We start from the raw sequence: 22516 nt of genomic DNA, 5'->3' as shown, positions 1-22516 counted from the left end.
GCAACTATTGTACTTTATGAAGCTCTTTAGTTGTCTTGCATACCATTTAATAAGGCTTCTCTGCTCTCAGATCTGGGATTATGTAGCGCGCATTGTGCAGTATTGATATTAGATTATCACTACTGAGGGACCATCCGATTACTCCTTACGCACATACGAATCTTTAGAAACGAACTACTTTCTTTTTAGTAGTATTACTTTATTTATATCCATGGATCCTCTAGACTCCATGTTTATGTCGCACTAGAACTGTACAATTGCCTATTAACAATGGTCTGCGAAACATTATTGAGTACAATGGAAATGCAATGGTTCTCATCAGGAGCCATTTTTGCTAGATGCGAAAACAAATCACGAACGCAAATTTGGAGATGCGATCGAGAATCTGATTGGCGAATTCTATGTGTGTAAATATATTTAGCCAATCAGGTTTTCACTCGCAACAACAAGCTCGCACGTTAGTTATCATCGAAACCAGTGTGAGTGGCCCCTAAAAATTAATGCAAAATATCAACAAAATTGATTGAGATATCTCGGTCACTTCTTCTCTGAAAATTGCTGTATTATCAGTGTTCTTTCAATTTATTATGATATAATTCTGTTTTACAAAACAACTGAGTAAACTTTTCCGGTTGAATCAGTTTTATAACGTCGTAAAGTTCGATTCCAAAAATAGAGATTGGTTCTTCGTCAGGAAACGCCTAAAAACTTCCTACGAAGAGGCGCTTGCGTAGGATGTTTTGCTCAAAAAACTGTTTATTGCGTTGAAACAGAAACCAGGTCGAGTTTCGTGTACTTTAGTTTGACATTCGAAACGGAAGTATAGAAAGTTTATCTGAGATGGCTGGGGAAAAAGCAATCGAAAATAATTCAACTTCCTGTAATATTTTCGATTTTAACAAAATGTCGAAAGTCAAAAAAGTTCTAGATGATGCGAGGGAGCAAAATAATCCTGAAATTGATTTGGTGGATAAAGGAATCACATCTTTTGAAGAACTACATGCCCTCCGTAAGAAATTCGTTTATTTATTTCAACATTTCCTAATTTGGTGTTTCTTATTATAAAACCGGTTGCGCAAAGAGGTGTGGTGACAGATTTGAATGCAGCACATGGGCTTTGTTTACATCTGTGAAATTAAATTGAATGATTAGTATATCATCTTTTTTAAAACAAAAGGCCGAAGAATCGATAAAATTAATTTTTGTAAAAAAATTAAACATCCTAAATCTTCCAATTTATTATATTATATTAGTCTAGATTATCAGTAACAAAAGATAATAATTAAGTTAGGTTCCTATTTTATAATATTTAATGCAAATTAATGACCATTACAAATACATAATATTTATGGTTAAAATTACAAGCAAATTTTTAATACAAAATCAAAGCTAAGCAACATTTTTAAAACAAATGGAAGTTTTTATTAGCAAAAATCAGGAAATTAAAATATTTGTTTATCTCAGTGATTTAATTTTTACATTAATCAATGGACAAATTGTATTACTTAATATATATATAAAGTATTAGATTGTTGCTATTAAATTTACAATATTTTTATTAATCTTTCAAATTTTAGTTATTTTTTTGCTTATTTAATTATACATAGTTATTCAAAAGTAGATTTCACAAGTATATTGTTAAAAAAGATTAAACGTTTTTGTGTACTGATACAATAATCAGATGCAGCGGGGAGATTTCCATATCATGTTCAGAATAATCACAGAGTCCTGTCAACTTTCGGGCAGTGGATTGCGAGAAAATAAAAAACTATTGTATACAAATCTACAATAAATAATAAGAGTTTCTATTTAAGATATCATCATTATCCTGTTCAATACCCTGAGATTTGAGTTAATATCTTCTAATAATATTACTTGGGGATTTCATAATTATCTATTAATGATCAAAATTTCCGGTCTTTGTATTTCTTATTTATTATTTTTTTAAATTTTTTTTAAAAAAGTCTTTTTGCCTAGTTTCAAATTTTTTGTACAATTTGTTTCTTAGTTAAATTGTTTTGAAATTTTTTAAATTCTCAGACTTTTTATTGTTTTTTAAATAAGCTTTAAACAGCTGTTAACATGACCTGATGAGCTAAATTTTATATCATTTTGTTCAATTTTTAATGGCTTTTTTTTTAATATATCTAACATAACTTATATAGGATCATGTTTTTTAATTTTATTTAATTTATTTTTACTAATACATTAATCATATAATTATAGGAATATAAGTGAGACTTTTTATTATTATTTTTTTTAACGAGAACTGTTCTTAAAATAACACATGTATTTTCACTGCATGATTTTGATTTGTTAAATTTTCAGTATAATTTTTTTTTTAAAATCTTTTTGCCACCATTGAAAAAGAAAGTCATATTGAAATTTAGTACAAAAATTGCCATAAGAAGAAATATATTTTTTTATGATAATTAAAAAATTTACTTTTTAATTTTTTTATATAAAGTTAATATTAATATTTTTTTTAAATAGTCGTGATTTTTTTAAAATTTACATTACTTCGAATTAAAGGAAGCAAATGTCTTTTATTTCTTTGTACTATTATAGATTAAAGAAACATGCTAAAAATAATGTGAGCAGTCTTCCCTGTGATATTTTTCTTTTTATCTATTTTATATTTATTTTAATATTTAACTATTTTAAAAATCTATAATATTTTTAATTTTATAAATGTTAAAATACATTTTAAATATTTATAATCCATTGTTTCAGTTGGATTGCAGAACATCACAAGGCTGACTCTTAGTCATAACAAAATTAAGGGTAAGAAATTATTTTATTTTTTGCTGTTGCGACTAAATCTAAAATGTTTATCCCATAACCTGTATTTTGATGTATTTTTTTAAATTAGTAAGAATTTTAATGAATACTACATTAAGATTAAAATTCTTTTTAGCTGTTTCACCACTTATTTCAAGTTTGCCAAATCTGGAATCTCTGAATCTCTTTAATAACCATATTGAGGTAATTATATTTGTTTCTTATTTATGTTATGTGTATTATAAAATGTAATTTTAAAGATACATTGACTATTTTTAATGTAATTTACACATTTTATATGTAAGCCGGTAATAAGTTAAAATTATAGGAAATCAATGTAATAGAAAATATATTTTTGATTTGAAGGAAATAAAACTGTGGCAAGGTAAAAACATGAATATTTATTAAAACTTAAATATTCCCAATACCAGATAACATTGCATTAAAATAGGAGTTAACTTTTTAAGTGTTTTAATGTCTACTATCCCTTAACTTATTGCATAATTGAAAATGTGGATAAACATTTAAAAATTAAAAAAAAGAAGAACCTACAATTGTGTGAAATATAGTATTTTATTAATTTTTTTACTTTTACAAATTTCTAAAAGTAAACAAACTAATTCTTCTCACTCTTACATAGTTTCTAATAAAATGCATTTTTCTGCAGTTTTTTTCTTCTTTTAATTGAGATTAATAAATGTCAGAATATCTTATCAATTTTAATTATTTATGCCTACATAAATATTCAAAAGATATTTCATTTTGTCAGAACTGTAATTTGAATTACCTTCACCTATTTTGTGTTAATTTTATTTAATAATTAACTGATTTCAATTATATTTATAATTTACCATAGGAAGTTCCTGCTACCATATCATCTTTATCAAAGTTAAAGTTATTAAATCTTGGGTATGTATTTTATGAAAAATATCAATATTATTTATTTGGTATAAAATTATTATTTTTTAACTAAATAAATTATTTATAAATCCACAATTAAGTATAACTGTCATCTCATCTTGTGATACACTCATCTTGTGATACAAAATGTGATACACTTTGATTTTAATGATACATTTTTTAAAATTGTTTTGTATATCATTTTTCAAATGTGTTATATCTCAAGATTGTTTTTATTTAAATATTCAAAAATTTATAATGTTTAATTTTTAAGTTTTAGGATTTGGTTTGGTTTTTTTAAGCTTTTATTACTGCTAATAGGGATATAAGATCTATTTAACTCATATTTAGGATTTAACTCTATTTTTCTTTGAGGAAAAATGAATTATAATTATTTTAGCATTACAAACTGTCTCAAAATTTAAGTGAAACATTTTAAGTAATATTCAGTGTGACGCACATTTTACGCAAGACATTACAGGGCTCTAATTTAAACATATATTAAAAATTTTAAATTTTAAAAATGATAGTTTTAATAAATATTAATGATCAAAATTTTCAAAGGAGAAGTAAAAACTTGATTGATTTTGTATATAATAGTTCCTCATTACTTCTTTTTAAGTTTAATGTAAATATTTTATTTTCATTAATAAAGCTAAATATTTGGGAATGGTAAATATCCTGTTGTTGAGCTGTCCAAAGGTAGATGGGACCTTCCTTAGTTAAATGTAAACTTACTTTTTTTAAGGATACCTTAATGCCTTAAGAAAGTGGCATTTGAATTTAGTGTTTTGGCTTAGTTTGAATAAAATTTGATAATAAAAAATATATGTAACGGAATTATGGTATAAGACAAATTAAGCATTTAATTCAATTAAAAAAATCTAATTGTCATAACTAACAATAACTAGAGTAATTTAATTCACTAATAATTTGGGTAATTAATTCAAAATAATGAATTATATTACTATACAGATAAAAAAGTTATAATAAAAGAATGATATTAATCATTTAGTTATTTCATCAGTTTTAATTATAATTTAAATAAAACATTTAGTGAGTGGAGAATTTTATTGATAGAATGTAATAAAAGTCAGAATTATTCTCTCGTTCCTTTTTTTATTGTTCATCCCATTACGTAGTTAATATTTTGGCTTTTATATACAATCATCGCACTTATTAAAAGTAACGGATTACTTACTGAAAATTATGTTTCATTATTTTTTCTGTTATAATGGCATAATTAATAGTGTTTAGTGTCTGGTGAGGTAAGTTTGAATATTGTTTTGATTTTTTAAAAAAATCTTATATTCTAGTTTATAAATCAAATAGGATTACATTTAATAATTTTTTAAATTGAATATTTATTATAAAAATGTCTAGACTTCTTTTATTTATTTTTTTACTGTTTTAAGAAATCTTTTTTTTTTAAGGCCTGACAAGCGCCCCAGCCACCATTTTCGGTTTCTCGATAAAGTTAATTTATCAGTTTAGCATATTGATTTTTTTATTATTACTTTGTTGGTATAGTACAAACAAGTTTCATTACATGAGGTGCACAATATTATTTATAAGTTTAGGAATATATAGCTGACTCTTATTCTTGTGCCACTAAATTTAATTTAAATAATTTTATTTTAAAAAAAAGTCAAGAAATTTAATAGATTTTTTTGCTAAAAAGTGCTATTTTTAAAAAGCTCTTGACTTAAAAATATTAATATTTTTAAATCGTGAGTTTTTTAAAATATTAATTAAATAATATAATAATTAATAGTTTTTTTTAAATATTGTTTATTAATGCATGAACAATATTTCAAAAAGCCTCATCTTTATGAAGTATTAATGAGGAATAGTTATAACACTAGTAGTCAGTTAAGCATAGGTCCATGTGTAAAAGATTAATTTATTATGTTTTTGATGAGTCTTCCTTTTTTTTTACGCATTTGTTGAAAACCTAAATTTATCGAAAGTAAGCAAAGCAGATTCCAACGATCTCAACTACTCTTCCAGATTTCAACCTCTGCTTTCATAATATATGGATTATATGTTGGGGATATATTGTGCTACATTGATATATAATATATCTATTTGCACTAATATATATATATCTAGTTTTGTATCTCTCTCTCTTTATTTTTTTTTTAAATGTTTATTGTTCCTAAATGGCAGTGTTTTCACTACAGCGCGAGAATCTCGCATATTTTTTTCTTTTCTCGCATTAAAAAATGATTACCGCGAGAAATTCGCGCACTCTATAAATCAATTTCAAAATTCACGAAATTCTCGCATTTTGGAAAAAGCTTCGAATTACGTCATTTAGAACAAAATCAGTTTCGCTTTTCTTCCTGGATCTTCGTTATTTTCAACACTTGCCCCGTTATCTAGCTTCCCTATTTACCAGTAGGTATTGTTCAGAACCTTTTCGAACAACAGAACACAACCCCTCCGAACCACGGAACCCCTTTCAGAACACATTTCTCTGCAACCATGTGTTTACTGTAGGTATGGATTTTCATATAAGACGTTCAAATTTTTTTATGCACTAATGTAAGATGGACAAATACCTAGTAAAGGCAAAATCTTCTATGATGATGCAGCAAAAATATTCAATGCTTTAAAAAATAGAAGACGTTAAAAATGTATTATAATAAAAGAAATGATTTTTTTTCCAAGTCTATTTNACTCGGTGATGTGGGAAAGTGCTGATTGTTTCGATTTGCGCCCGTTTCTTTTTGTTTTTTTTAACGCTAAAACTGTTTATAAAAAGTTTTTTTTTCCAATAATATCATTGATTGAATATGAATTTTTTGAGTGCTTGAAAACTTTTGTAAAGTGCTTGAAAAGTTTTTAAAAAGTGCTTATTTTTGATTCAAAGATTTGACTACGCTCCCTGATGTGACTTTCAATTAAAGTTTACAATTTTTTTTTCTTTCCAGAATGAATAGGTTGAGTACACTTCCTAGAGGATTTGGATCATTTCCCCAGTTGGAAGTCTTAGACTTGACTTATAACAACTTAAGTGAAAAGACTTTACCCACAAATTTCTTTATGATTGGTATGTTTGAAAGAAATTCTTTTTACATTCTAACTTTCGTTTCTACTTCCCTGTCTGTATTTGTGACAGGATTTTTTGTTATTTCAAAGTTATATATTTGTTTTATTATACAGAATTTATTTATAATTTGTTTGGTTTTTATAAAATTAATAAAGAATTTTGTTAAGTTATTTTTTTTCTAAGTAGATTTTACTTGAAATTTTTTTTTATTTCCTGTTCTTTATTATAAATTTATAAAATTGCAAATAATCATTTTTTGTTTATGAAGAATTATTTGTAAGCATTAGTGTTGGTATCCCACTTTGTCTATTAAAATAGTAGTAATCTTCATACCTTCCTAGGGGTTTCCCTTTTTAATATGTTCCATAACCTCCAGGTTCCTGTTTTTTCAGATTTAATTATCAATATCAAAATTAAAACATTCCTGCAACAGGCTGTTGGGGCTATAAGGGTCATGTAGATTAAGATTCAACAGGGTGCTTAGCATTTTTAAAAAGTGCTTAAAGGTGCTTTTTTTATTTGGGGTTTCTAAAAGATGCTTAATTTTCTATCTCTTAAAAAGATGTTTTTTCTTTGCTGTTTCGATTGTCATTCTAAATTACAAAAAATGCATGATTTTCACAATTTTCTCTGCAATATTTATCAGAAACTAGTTATTTTATCATGATTAAAACTAAACTAATTAAAACCAAGGGCTACTGTGCCCATCTCAGTTTTCTTGACCTTGGGTTCTGGGGTGCTGGAGCAAATGTTCCGGTTAGGTGGTCCATTAGGTGGAATCCCCAGTGTTTAGTTCCCAAGCATGATTGGTACTCATTTATCGACCCACTTTAGGTATGAAAGGTTGAGTCAACCTTGCCCAGCCCAAGGAACAAACCCAGGACCTGTAGCACGGGAGCACGAAGCGCTCGCTACCACTAAGCCACCGGGCATCATTTTATCATGATTATGTATTTTTTTGAAAATGCTTTTTTTTTTATTTATTTTTATTTTTTTATTATTATTTTTTAAGAAATTTAAACGATAGAAAAAAATTGTTTTTATTACTGGACACATTCTAGTTATGATTTTTTTGTTTTTTCTTTGGAAACTGATTAAAAATATTTTTTGAGTGCTAAAAAATACTTCAAAGGGGCTTTTTTTTAATTAAAAAATCTGGCTACACATCTTATTCAATTATTTCATGACCAACAGCATGATTGTGGTACATAATGTAGTTTACATTTAGATTCTTGTGCTATTTTAAGCTCTTCATTAAATTAAACTTTTAACACAATTAATAATAACAATGGGGAAAATTTTCAATATTTGATTTTAATTTTAGACAAGAAAGCATTTTGTTAAAATGTATCAATACCTCAACTATCCTTATACAAGACGTGACTTCATATAAATAGTTATTCATATTTCTAAAAGATCTTAGGCTGTATAACAAAGTTTAAATTCTGATTGCTCTATTGTCATATGAAATTGAGCAATAAGAGGAGGCTTTTTTAAAATTTTTATTCACTGCATTACTCACTAAATTGCAAAGATCTGATAACATTGGGGAACAATTTTTTGTTTTCTTTTTCCTTTGCATAAGGTTTTTGAATGGATCTTAGGAGATGTTCAAATCTGCAATCAGCTTCTTTGTACAAGTTTTTGTGATATTTAATAATATATTTATAACCAAGATTTTTTTAAATTAACTCAAATAAATACTAAATGCCCCCACTTCTCTGCTACGTTGGAAGTGGTAGGAAGAAGGGAATAGTACATTTCAGTTTATGACGTGATACATTAAGGTCATATTATTTTCTGTTCTAAGTGTTATTTTCAAAGGAGCAGAAGAGTATACTTGCAGGTATATGAACCTAAATTGTTCTTTGTACATTGTACATAAACTTGTACATTTAGACAGAAAATAATCTATTATGTGATATATATGCATATAATGGAACACCTGAGTCAGGTAAGATCAAGTATTTGCATAATTGCAACCAAAAAATTGTCCCTGCAATGTAATTCCTCTCTGAGGAGTTACAGATTTATATAAATAAAAATTACTGTTAGTAGATTTATATAAATAAAAATTAAAAGAGTTTATGAACCAGTTAATTAATTATTTTTTCATTTTGCTTTTTATTTTATATTTGGTTTAATTTATAAATATTTATTATCTAGAGCTTAATAACTAATTATTATAATTTTTCATCTTAAATTGGTTGCTCATGAATTACTCTTAACCTAATCTAATGAAAGAAATTCTGTTTAAAATGACACAAATTATGTTTAAATGACAATGTCTTTTATTACCTTTTATTGAAGTTTTTTGTAAATTTTTAAATACTGTACTATATTATTTTGTATTATTATCCATCAACTCACTAAATACTGCCAATCCATATACCATTTTAAAACTGTTTAACCATTAATTTTTCCAACAAGATTCAACATGATTTTCGAAAACAACTTTGATATAAATTAAAGAAACATTTCAACTAAAGCACTTCTACCTAATTCCAATTTACATAATCAGGGGTCTGTCCAGGCCGAATTTACTACCGCTTAGCGGTACCTTCACAAATTCAATTTTAGGTGACACGTTAGTTTCACAAATTCAATTTTAGGAAAAACGGTAGTTTCACAAAATACTTTTTCTTAAAATTTTATTTTTGTATCCCTTAAGAAACGATACATCTATATTTTTACCATGTTTTTGTATTGATTTTGTAATATAATTTTTAATTTTTTACAAATTATGTCTAAATTTTCACAAAATAGGTACCTTTCAGAAAAACCTAGACAGACCCCTGATAATTTATGGAATATTAGTAAATATGTATATTATAACACCTCTTAAACCTGGTTGCTATTGAAATTCATGCTATGATCATTAAAGTATTAATTGATTTCAGTTTATGTTATTTTAATTTGAGTTCAGTGTTGATTTTCTTCCTTTCAGAAACTCTCAGAGCTTTATATTTATGTGATAACGACATTGAGTATTTACCTCCTGAAATCGGCCAGCTGAAGAATTTACAAATTGTGAGTAAATTTTTTATTAACATGTTAAATTTTGCAATTCTGTATCACATATAGTTTTATTTAAGACTGATTAAATAGGAAAGGAATTTAAAACAAAAAAATATTTTACTTTTTTCATGGCTAAAATCTAAATATAGATATTTTTTGGATATCAATTTGTTATTACTGCTGAACTCAATTATGAATGTTAATGTATATATCAATGCATAGATTTCCTGAATTTAGCACCAGGAAACTAATGCCTCAAAATTCTTTTANAAAATCATATATTACCCCTAAAATTTACCTAAAATTTTTTGAAAAAAGTTCCTAAAATTACCCTAAAATTTTAAAAAACTTTGCTGCTACCCCTGCATATAGTTTTATTTAAGATTGATTAAATAAGAAAGGTATTTAAAACAAAAAAATATTTTACCTTTTTCATGGCTAAAATCTAAATATAGATATTTTTTGGATATCAATTTGTTATTACTGCTGAACTCAATTATGAATGTTAATGTATATATCAATGCATAGATTTCCTGAATTTAGCACCAGGAAACTAATGCCTCCAAATTCTTTTAAATACTCTATAATTTAATTAATTTTAATTTTTTTAAAATTACCCTGTTATAGTGAACCGGGAATATAGTGAACTCTTGGTTGTAGTGAACTATTTTAGTGGCTCCGTTCAAATTCTCATTTAGATAGTGTTATTTTAAACCAAGGTTAAAAAAAAAGCAGTCCTGAGTTATAATTTGCACTTAAACATTTCATGTGTATTTGACGCCCAATTTTTAAATTACCTTTGTTCCTCAATTCAACTCCTGGCCAAGCTATACGATGAGGGGGAAGTTACGAGCTTGATGCTCTGACCATTGGTGGGTGTCCAAACCGGAAGTTACGACATTGGAATGTGATATTTTTTTAACTGTGATTCATGATAATTGGTTTGATGATGATTTTTCTAGTAATTTTTTCTGCCTTTTTCACTTGATTTTTGAAATTAAGATGTTTTTAATTCAATGTTATTATGATGGCTGATTTCAAGTTATTAGTTTTTGACGTGTTCAATTCATCTTGATTTCATTGTAATTTCAAGTCTTGGATGATAGTTTTTGCAGTTGTTATGTATTTTTTTCAAAATCTGATGTTTTTTATACATTATTGTGACACTCAAATTTGAATTATAATTACCTGATCCGTTGGACTTTTAAAAATTCGATTCCGTCATAATTCCACATAATTTTTCAATCGTTTTTTCACACTAATTTCTTATTTTAGTAATCACTTTTTCACCCACGTGATTCATGTTAGTTGCATAGTAAATCCACATTAATTTCTTATTGCTTTCTCGGCTGTTGCTTTTTGTTTTTCCAGACATTTCGACATTTTTATAATCCAGATATTTTTAATGCATTATTATTACGACACGTAAGATCTTTAAATTAGAATATTACGCTCATTCAAAAAAAAAAAAATAATAATAATAATAATATGATTTATAGAATGCGCAAATTAAACTGAGGAACTATTTCTAATTGAAAAAAAGATATCTTTTTAATGATAAATTGAAAACTTTGTATATTTTGGGTTTCTTAAAAACTAAGCAAAATTTTAGGAAATACAATCCCCTTTTTTGGTGGCATATAGTGCTGTTTTCAGTTTTTAGGGCTCCTATAGTGCTCTTTTCAGTTTTCTCTTTGACTTTTGTTTATTATCTATTTTATTTGGTAATAATCTTTAATCAAATTACATATTAACACAATCACTATTTTCAATAATATAACTGTAATATACTAAAAAATATTTTTTAAAGAATTTAGTTTTAGTAAACCATTGTTAATATTGCTGGTTGCACAAACGGTTCACTGTAGCATGGTTTGGCTGTAGTTTTTAAAGATTTTTTCCCTTCACAATATAATCTTGTTATTCTAACACCATATACGGCTATGGTTGTTCTTAAGTAAACTGCTGTTTGTAGAAAATGCAACACCATGAAAGAATCATCAGAATCAAATGAAATTTAATGCAGAAACGACTTGTACTGATACAAATAAATGATGANTAATAATCTTTAATCAAATTACATATTAACACAATCACTATTTTCAATAATATAACTGTAATATACTAAAAAATATTTTTTAAAGTAACCATAGTAAACCATTGTTAATATTGCTGGTTGCACAAACGGTTCACTATAGCAAGGTTTGGCTGTAGTTTTTAAAGATTTTTTCCCTTCAATATAGTCTTGTTATTCTAACACCGTATACGGCTATGGTTGTTCTTAAGTATTTACTGTCATTAGAACTTTCTATCGTTTGTTTTTTTCCTATTATTTTTTATAATTTCTGTTTCTGTTCTTTGATATATCTTTTTTACTTACTAAACTTAAACTATAAATTAATTTTGAATTTTTTGATGAAAGATAAATTTTTAATGCAATTGCATATTTTTATATTGAATTCTCAGAGAAAATCTGAAATGAGAGCTTATAATTTATGAAAGCTTATACTTAAGATGGGACACCAGTGTGCCTTTAACATATATTTTTTCTAATGTACTAATTGCAAGTAAAAATATATTTTGGTATTTTTTAACTTCGAAAAACATCTTATAGTTACTTAAAAAAAACTGTTAGATTATTTGAATTAAGTTTGTACTAAAATATTAAATCTTAAAAAATGGTTGAAAAAAAAACTTTTTTTCATTCATATTCAAAACTTTATCATTAGTCATCTTAATTAAAAGATCAGCTTCAAAAATGTAGCAATATTAGAAAGATTTTTATCCCATTTTTTAAAATTATATCTTGCACATTTCTTTATAAATAGCTTATATATTTATGCATTGCAATTTTTATTGGAATAAATTAATGGTTTTTATTCTTCAGTTGGGACTTAGAGAGAATGATTTACTTAGTCTTCCTAAAGAAATAGGGGAGCTTTCCCGATTAAGAGAACTTCACATTCAAGGCAATCGACTTTCATTTTTACCTCCTGAGCTTGGTAAGATATACAATACTATATTTTTATACATATCTCACTAATTTCATTTTTAGATAAATCAAGGTATTGTTAGCTTGAAGACTAATGATTTGTCATAAGAATATTCTGATACTATTAAAAAAATTATTATTTTAGTACTATGTTTTCACAAATCGTACCTTTTTCTTTTTTTTGTAATATGGGTTGACGTTGACATATTGCACAAGTTATACCCAAGTTTTAGTTTTAATACTAATAAGATAATTGTTTCAGTCATTCTTTATAAAATCTTTACTTTTGTACTGAAGAGATGATGCAATCCCCTTGTATATTATTGGTTTTGTAAACGTTTCCAGGTAATAAATTTCTAGGAAAAAAATAATATAAGTTATTAAAATTAGTAACATGATATTAATGCTTGATTTCTCAAAATTATCCAACCCCTTGAGTTAAATGCTCCTCAATTTTGTGACAATCGCATGGTTGTGGTAATGGGGTCAGCATTGCTCACAAATTGTTGTTGCTTCAAAAACAGGGTGATACCTATTGATCTAAAGCTGGTGGGGCTTCAAGCCGCTACTGAGAATCAAACCCTAGTCATTCAAACTGACAACTCAATACTTTTAATCAGCTTAGTCATTGTGGCACAAAATTTATCAATGGTGATCCATGGATGCATTTGAATATTTTGTAGTTATATATATGTGTGTATCACAATAAATAAAAAGGACAAAAATAAAAAAAGAAGAATAAAATTAGGAAAAACTATCTATATATATATATGTTGCATACGCCATGCAGTGCCATCTGCACTAAAGCAGACTCCCTAAGCACTCACTCATGGGACTGCAACGGGGAGACAGCTCCAAAAGATGTTTCAGCTCTAATTATTTCGTATTGTCTTTTAAGTGTTTTTTTATAATAAAAGCTTTAAATGCAACCCTAGGCTGCTTTGAAGCTTATCATCGACACTCCCCGTCCGTAACATATATTGGAAATTTGGAATTACTGCAAAAATATTTATCTTAAGCAAAGTTAATAGTTACAAAATGGTGAATAATCAAATTGACTGATCCCATAGTAAAAAAAAACTGTGTAAACCAGTAGAAGCAAAAGGCTACTAGGATTTTTTTAAATTTTATTTTACATTTACTCATTTTTTGATGACATTATCGATGTGATTCTATGCATACTCATGAGAGAATTTATATTGTTTGGGAGAATTTTTTTTTTTTATAATAAAAAACCATTTAGAGATATTGATTTGGATCATACTTTTTGTGATTTGCTATACTTTGAGTATCAGCTAGTTTCAAAATAAATATTAATGATATAGTTAGCGAGAGAATGAAAATATTTTTATTACATATTTCAAAATATGCTGAATTTTTTCTTCAATTCAGTATTTTTGATACTGATTGGGTCACATATCTGTTAATACTTTTATTTCATATTATGTCTGGGTAACATGGAAACAGAATCACGCTCAGTTATTCTGCTCCAATTATATTTTCTTAGTTACTGCGTAGTGAATTAATGTTAATATGTTTTATTTTTTTTATCTACAGGAAATCTAGATCTTCTTGGGCAACATTGTGTTGTTAGAATGGACAATAATCCATGGGTTCCACCCATTGCCGATCAATTACAACTGGGAATAACACACGTGATTGAATATATTCGCACTGATACATATAAATAGTAAGTACATTTTCTAGAGCACTTGAGATCATAAAAATATTATTTTGTCTTTTCTTATGAAGTAGTCCTTCCATTAACTTTGGCCCTTACCCTATATGATCCTTTGTTATGGGTTTGTCTATCTGTGTTGTTTCTTGCATTGCTTCTTCCGTAGTCGTTATAGTCTGCATAGGTCTGTCTAGGTTTTTCTTTGAGGAACCTATTTTGTGAAAATTTAAACATAATTTGAAAAATAAAAAATTATTTTAAAAAATAAACACAAAAATGTGGTAAAAATATGTTTATCGTTTCTTACAGGATGCAAAAATAAAATTTTAAGAAAAATTATTTTGTGAAACTATCGTTTTTCCTAAGGTTGAATTTGTGAAGGTACCGCTAAACGGTAGTAAATTTGACCTGGACAGACCCCATGTCTGACATAACTAAGTTCGTAGACCAAAAATAGCATTTATTGTATAAAATAGACAGCACACTTGCCACTAAATTAAAACATAATAATTGTACTTCTGCATTTACAGTGATTTAAATCTCAGCATCATAGTTATTTAAACTCTGGAACCAGGGTTGGGTTTTTGACCTGACAAGGGTATAATACTGGTTTAAACCGTCAAAAACTGAAGTTTGCCAAGAAAATATATAAACTTCAAAACTACCAACAGTTGCCATGCATTATATTGAAATTTAATTATACTATAGGTAATCAGCAGGTTTTAAAATATTTTTTAATTAAAATTAAGGTAAAATAACAGATTTAAAATCTCAGAAATTTATATTCAAATGCATGTGCAGAAAAATTTTGCACAAAAATTGTTTAAATATTTATATTTTGAAAAAAAAAATTCTTTTTGATACTTAAGAAAATTAAAAGTTTATTACTATGCCTTTTTAACATATAAGGAACATATAACTAACATTTATAAGGAACAAGTTATGTTGTATAAATACAAATTTGATACAAGTGTATAAAAAGAATTTTTTTATGTTCCGAATATCTTTATTATCCAGTATGTTAATTTGAATTTAAAAGTAGTTATATTTGTGAATAATGATAAATATAATTCATATTGTTTATTATATTTATTTATAATTATTACACTTATCATTTTAAAACAATTTTTANTAAAGACGTATACTTTTGATAATCAATCTAAAAAAGAATTTTTTAAGTTTAAATCTTAAGTATTTGGATAAACTAAATTTTCAGCATAGTAAATGAATAGGCTGAATATACTGTAACGCTAACTACTCTGTGTATTTAACAGAAAGCACTTAAATTTGTATTGTCTTATGTTAAAAAGATTATTAAGAAGATTTAAAAGAATATTAAAAAGATTTTACTTTAAACGATGTTAATGTACAAAACTGCTAATGTTTATCTTTAAAAATGTCTAATTTTTAGTATAATCTATACTATACACTAAATTTGCTTATAAATAAATTTCTTAACAATATCACTGCAGATTTTCAATAACACATGAAAATGAATACATAATATTACAAAAGATGTGAGCTTTCCAAAGTACAAGATTTTGGTTAGTATTCAAAATATAAGTGTTTCTTCAAAATTTTAAATTTATTTTTCTAGAACATATTTAGAAACACTATCCTTTATAAAAATATATATAAATTTTATGTATTAATTAAATTTCACATATGAATATAGGTTTTTGACATTATCGACATTTTTGACAGTGAGGTTTTTGACGTGGCGGTTTAAACCGTCAAAAACTGTCACATGTCAAAAACCTGCCAACCCTGTCTGGAACAAACCCACGGTCGTCTTTCTGCCTGGCTGATCTTTTTCCATTGAACAGGTTTTTATAGATTTGAAGATGTTGCCATCTTAGAATTATAACTTTCAAAGAGCATTTGATTTTCAGTTAATTTGCATAACAAATAAAATATTTTCTACAGTCTTTAGTGGGACTACTAAACCAAATGTTTTGATCATATTATATATTGTTTATCAGTTTTCTTATGCTAATTCCAAATTAAGTACTGTAATTTATTGTGTCTTCTTAGCTTATACAGTCGTCAAAAACCGGCACTTTCTCCTCCTCCAAAAAGAAATGACAAATCCAAAAAAATCAGTCTAAAAAAAGATTAAGATGACTGACTGCGCCATAACCAACATTTGAAAAATGTTCAGCAACTGCCAGAAAGTTTTGTATATATTTTCCTGTTCTTATATTGCTTGTTAACAAAAGTCATTTATTATATTATAAGGGACAGTAAATAAAAGTGGCAAATATTTTAGTTTGGGTTTTTCTATATCCTTAACCCTTTAATGCAGAATTTGTATTCAATATATTTTTCACACTTTTTTCATTATTTTGTATTCACTTAGGTCAAAATAAGTGAAAAATATTACATCTAGCATTTTAATAATTTGCGGTTATGAAATACTGCAGTACATAAAGTACTTGTGTCTTTTGCTGGGTTAAAGATAAAATCTTCCAATCATCATTCAAATTTTCTTTAATTTACAAAATCAATTATTGTTAAATTTTTGAATATGAATAAGAACATTTTTTTATACAAACTATGTTTTTTTTTAAATTTTATATTTAGTATAATTATAATTCTATAATCTAACAGTTTTTTTTTTAGTAGTTTCTCAGTGAAGACTAGTCTGAATAATGTCTAGATATTTTTCCTGCTCCCATACCTTGAAAAGTTTTTAACATTTAAAAATTTTAAAGCAAGAAAAAAAACTCACAAGATCTTTGGGCGGTTTAAGCTTTATCTTTCAAGGGTTAGGCTTCGGTTTATGTTACAAGAGACAATTTGAAACAAACAGTTTTGATTGATGAAGTAATTGTAAAAAATCATTTTGAATATTTTTATTTATTAAAATTAGATTTAGTTTGTGTAAGTACTCAGTGATTTCACTCATGCACTTTAACAAATTAAATATGCTAAAATTATATAATTTTTTATGTAAAAAAAGTATTTTTTCTTCGTTTGTTATTAATAATTAAAGAAAAATATAAAAATAATTCTGTGTGTCAAATTACGCTGTTATTCCATGAGGCTGATGTTTCATAATTAAAACCCTTAATGGTACAAATATAATTTTTGTTGTTGAATTTCCTTGTTTGGGTTTTAAATATATAAAATAATTATAAATTTGAATAGAGAGTGAATAGAGATAGTTATCGATTCATATTTTAATTAGAGACTCAAATTTTTTGAAAAAGTAAAGACCCAGAAATATAGATTTCTTGGATCCTAAGGACATGTAGTCTAGTTGAATCACTGGTACTGTTACTAAAAGTGCCACTGTTATTTATTGTTACCCTATGCAAAGTTGTATTGTTTAGCTTGATATTTTCTAGGTTTGCATTTAAACTTGTTTTATTTTTAAGCAGATAAAAACTAATGTTGCTTTTGTTGAGAAAGTTGTATTTACATAAATGTACTCATTTGAGAGTTCGATTTTTTACCATCTGATGAAATCATTCATTGACAATGAATTAAAAATCCCATTTACTTATATTTTACATTGATTCACTCATTATTTTAGTTTTTTACTTGTTATTATGTGGAAAACTTGTACAAACAATCTAAATATTACACGCAAATGCAATAAAGTAAAATGAACTATCTTGTTGCTTTTTAGATGACTATGCATTACTTATTTTGCTGCTTTATAATTTGATGTGCTTACCAGCTGAATATTTTCAAAATATATTTTTAAAAAGTTTTTATTTTTTTTAAATTAATTATTTTTATTTTATAGATTTTTAATTTATTTTTTATGAACAGAAGATAAACAATTTATCATTTGGAGTTTAATTGTTTTCCACTAAATGCAGGCAAAGTTTGGCAACTGTATATTTTGTGGTTTAGATTATTTTTGTTTTAATTTTTTAGTGTGTTTCAATTAGCCAATTCAAGTATGGTTGTGAAGACAGTAGTAATATATGTTCTTGAAATTTTGTGTCTAGTAAAATGTTTAGTTTTTCATTTATAAATTTGTTTATTTATTAACACCTTTTACATTGTTTTGCCTATACTTTTATTTAGTAAGTAATTATTCGAATTTTTTTTTCTAATATGTTTATATAAACTCTTGAATTTCATTTAATATTAACCTTGTAATGTTACTGTTGAACTTTAATTTGTTATGCAATGCAATTTTTCAAATGTAGTTCACCGTAACTACAAATGTGCTCTTGATATATGAAATGCTGATCCCCTATGAATTATTTTAAAGTTAGTCTGTTTTTTTTTAAAGCTAACTTAAGAAGTTTTCTTAGTCTGTTTTCTTTCTTTAAATTTTTTATGAAATTAAATTTACCATGCTGTTTTTTTTTCATAATAAATATTTATTTTAGCCAAAATAATTTCTTGATTTTTTTTTGTTATTACAAAAAAGCATTTATATTTTTTTCAACACTTTTTATTTAACTTATGTAATGTTCATTTGTTTATTCTACATTTCACACTTTTTTTTGTTGAAATTAGTGAATTATAAGACTGTGTTGTCATTGCAGGAATTCATAATCAAAATTATTTTACTTAAAGCTAAAAAAACATGAAAATGAGAATGTGAAAAAAACTAAGAGGTGTGTGAAAAGAATGAGAACTAATGTTGAACAAGATAGTTAACAAGACGTGTTTTCAGCTTTTTACTTTTTTTTTCTTGTTTTAACTTGTTTGTAATTATTCCTACATCTTTTCATTTTTTAAAAATTTTTTTATTCTGTACTTGGATAGTTAAAATGTTGTTTCAAAGTATCAAAAAATTGTATTTGTGTAACTTTTCTTTATCTGAATATTTTAATACCTTAAACATTTTTTTTATTAAATAAATATAGATAAAGAAAATTTTGATTGAATATATTGACAGCATTTTTTTCTTAAGTTGTTACTTTTCAGAATAGTTTAGAACTAGTTAAATCATTTGAATATTTTACCGATACATAACATATTTTGCAAAAGTTTTTGTAATGGAATATTTTTATGGCTGCTATTTTTCAAATTTAAAAATAAGACTTGCGAAACTGTCTGCCTAAGACAAAGCACAATTTTTTATTATGACAGACATATTTATAAAGAAAAATGTCATATAATATTTATTTAAATAATTTTTATATGCTTTCGCTGCTGATTGTATATTATGAATCAAGCATAAAAAATCTATTGCTAATTATTTTATTATATGCTGAAAACTATAGAATATTTATCTGTTGCAGATGCTTTTAACTCTTTATTTACATTATTATATTTTTAAATCTGCTGAATATTTTTGTATTTTAGATGTTTTAAACCAGTTTTGTATGCATGGATTTAAGGTATCTAAAAACTGTTTTCAACTGGTGCTGTTTAAACTTGAAATATTTTTATAAAAATTTTGCGTTGTCTAACACATTTAAATCTGAAATAATCAAAATATTTATAGATGAAAAAAATATATTAATAAAATTTTTATTTTGAAATACCAGCAATTAAATTTTAAATAAAGTATTTTATCTTCTTTGTGTGCTCATTTTTTTTCCAAAGTTTTTCTTAACTTGTTATAAACAAAATAGTTTATTAAAAAAATAATTTAACACATTTTTCTTAAAATTGTTTTGTTATATTTTTTAAATGTTTATCGGAATATAAAGCTTTTAAGGCTGTCTTAAATTGTGTCTAAAATCAGTGACCATCTAAATAAAGGAATAAAAATCTGCAATTATGCTAAATTTATACTGATTATTAAAAGAGAAAATGATAAATTTTAGACAAAATCTTTGGATAAAACTTCTGAATTTCTATTAAATAATCTAACACATTATCTATTGAACTATCGATGACTGGCTAAATTAGCTGCTTCTGTAACTCATGAATTCAAGACCACAAACATTGTATTATGAAAAGTGCCTTCATGAACAAAACTGGTTGCACGCTAATGTTTAAACTAAGCAGATGTGTTGCCAATTTACGGGGTCACTAGCGGGTGACCGACTGGTTTAAAAATTAAAATCTCTGAAATAAAGGAGTGAAACGGTAAGTCTATTATGATAGCTGTAAAATTTTATTCTGAAATTTTGGGATTTAGTTATATAGGGTACCGACAGGTGGCGCTGTAACTCATCGGTGAGCTGAGCGATCAGTTTTAATGTTAAAGCGTCAAAGAAGTTAGTCGTACAATATTTTTTATGATTTAAAACTCATGCCTGTCAACGGTTTTCCAAGTGAGTTTTACCATTTAAGTGATTGCAAAAATCATTCTTTAATTTTGGCACTATTGCATGTAATAATTAAAAATTATATATATTTCAGGTTTAATAATCATTTGACGTATCTTTTCTATGCTGATAAAATTTAAAGTTAAATTTCAATTATTACTGTAATCATAATTTCGCTTACTTTGGGGTAAAACGTTCTTAAAAAAGAGCATTTTTCTGCTTAAATTATGAATGTAATGAAACATTTTTAAGGAAAAAAGAATCTTTTGTTGCTCTGCTTTGTTATACCCATTTTATTTTATTTCAATTTTTTATATTGAAAGAATAAAAAAAACGTGCCTTTTTGAAAGAAGTATTTTGCTCATGCTTTAACCATGTGAGCCTCTTCATTTTACTATAAAAGAAGCAACAGCTTCATATGGTTTGAGGTTTAATAATACCTATATTTTGCAAAATGTTATATAAGTTAAATGTTATTATTTTTTTTTCCCTTTTTAAGTGCTAAGAATTAGAAATTTGTTCTATTACTTAACTTTTTCATGAAGGAGGGAAAAATCTATCATCTTATATTGACTTAATTAAGTTGAATATACATGCACCAATGAATGATTCTTCAAAATGATCTAGATCTTTGTAATTAAGTTATTATACAGTTCATATTCAAGCAACATAATTTGTTAAATGACATGAAATCGTCCCATCATTCCATTCAAATGTGTTCATATATAAGACTTCAATTTTTCCTTTTAAGGAGTATTTTAAGTTTAATAAATTTATTTTATTGATTATATTATTAAGGGGACCGGAAAGTAGTGTCGTTTCAATGCATTTGTTACCAAGATTATTTTTAATCAATAATGCATTTACCCTCATAAGCCTTTTCCTGCTATGTTCGTTAGCCTACCATTCAATGCCAGGCTGAGGAAAAAATTTTTTTTTAAGACTAATGAATATCAAATACACTGAAACGACATTATTTTCCGGCCCTCCTAATATAACATATTTTGTATTTATTCTCCAATTAGAACAATATATATCTAGGGTTCTCATCTCTTCAAAGCTGATAAGGACATTCTTTCCCCCCTCAAATTAAACAAAACTCTTCCCTTCACAGCAAACACAAAATATATCGGATTATTTTTATTTAATCAACTATCATCTTTTAATTATATTTGAACACAAAATGTAAATTTTCCGATTATTTTTTTGTCCGAGCGGGTCATGCAGTGTGCGTGCCAGCATGAAACATTTTTAATCAGAGGGTAGGAGAAATAAAACTGGTTTCTAAATTATTTCTTTCAGCAGTTCATTTGTGGGGGAGGAAATAAATTCTTTTAATTTACTATTACTTAGCTTAAGAGAAATTTTAATGTACAGTGAGCCTCAAAGGAAGGGGGGGGGAGGACCACCCTGAATAACCTTTGATCTAATGATTGTATATTCATGTTTAAAGATTTAATGGTTAAGGGAATGACATCAATTATGCTAATTAATTAGTGCAGACGATAAAGTTACGAAATCAGACGCAAAAACGTATTTTCTCTGAATAAACATACCGTTTTTTCGATGGATTTCGATTTCTGACCTCCAAAATATAGGGAGTGGTTGGGAAATATGGTCCTAATATTTTGGTCAGGAGAGCAATCAAAAGTTGGGACCACTTAATGCAGGGCTGATTGTGCTCCGGAAAAAATCCGGAATTTTCGCTAACAGTGATCCGGAAGTTTCCGGAGATCGAAGGTCCAGACATTTAAAAAAAATCATTGATCACAGAAGTTTCCGTAAATCAAATTTTCAAAGGTGGAACTTAAAAACACAGTTTATTTTATTTGTTTGTAAGGGAGAGCCAGAGAGATACTTTATAAGCTTATATTCATGAATTATATGATTATAAGAACTAG

General features: G+C 26.3%; 1 protein-coding gene and 1 long non-coding RNA gene across 2 annotated transcripts in view; one reads left to right on the top strand and one right to left on the bottom strand.

Moving 5' to 3' along the window:
- The first annotated feature begins 671 nt into the window (after window positions 1-671).
- On the top strand, window positions 672-19920 carry LOC107447536 (ras suppressor protein 1). Its single transcript, XM_016062469.3, has 9 exons — window positions 672-1009; window positions 2734-2784; window positions 2918-2985; window positions 3638-3690; window positions 6618-6736; window positions 9684-9766; window positions 12642-12756; window positions 14304-14436; window positions 16459-19920. The coding sequence occupies exons 1-9, from the start codon at window positions 841-843 to the stop codon at window positions 16541-16543; spliced, it is 876 nt and encodes a 291-aa protein (XP_015917955.1). The 5' UTR covers window positions 672-840; the 3' UTR covers window positions 16544-19920.
- The window catches only part of LOC122269363 (uncharacterized), a 26327-nt gene continuing 17887 nt past the window's right edge, over window positions 14077-22516 (bottom strand). Inside the window, exon 2 of the long non-coding RNA XR_011636943.1 lies at window positions 14077-14635. This is a non-coding gene — a long non-coding RNA (uncharacterized lncRNA). The remainder of the gene's footprint in view (window positions 14636-22516) is intronic.

This window comes from Parasteatoda tepidariorum, chromosome 6 (genome assembly GCF_043381705.1).
Source record: "Parasteatoda tepidariorum isolate YZ-2023 chromosome 6, CAS_Ptep_4.0, whole genome shotgun sequence".
NCBI classification, from domain to species: Eukaryota; Metazoa; Arthropoda; class Arachnida; order Araneae; family Theridiidae; genus Parasteatoda; species Parasteatoda tepidariorum.
The sequence above is the reverse complement of the archived record's forward strand: the minus strand, read 5'-3'. Positions and strand labels throughout refer to the sequence as shown.

Excerpts from the sequence above, each read along its gene's own strand:
- LOC107447536 (XM_016062469.3), top strand. The coding sequence starts at position 841 with ATGGCTGGGGAAAAAGCAATCGAAAATAATTCAACTTCCTGTAATATT. Across the intron at positions 12,757-14,303 it reads ATTTTTACCTCCTGAGCTTG|GAAATCTAGATCTTCTTGGG; the intron begins GTAAGATATACA and ends TTTTATCTACAG. Across the intron at positions 14,437-16,458 it reads CGCACTGATACATATAAATA|CTTATACAGTCGTCAAAAAC; the intron begins GTAAGTACATTT and ends GTGTCTTCTTAG.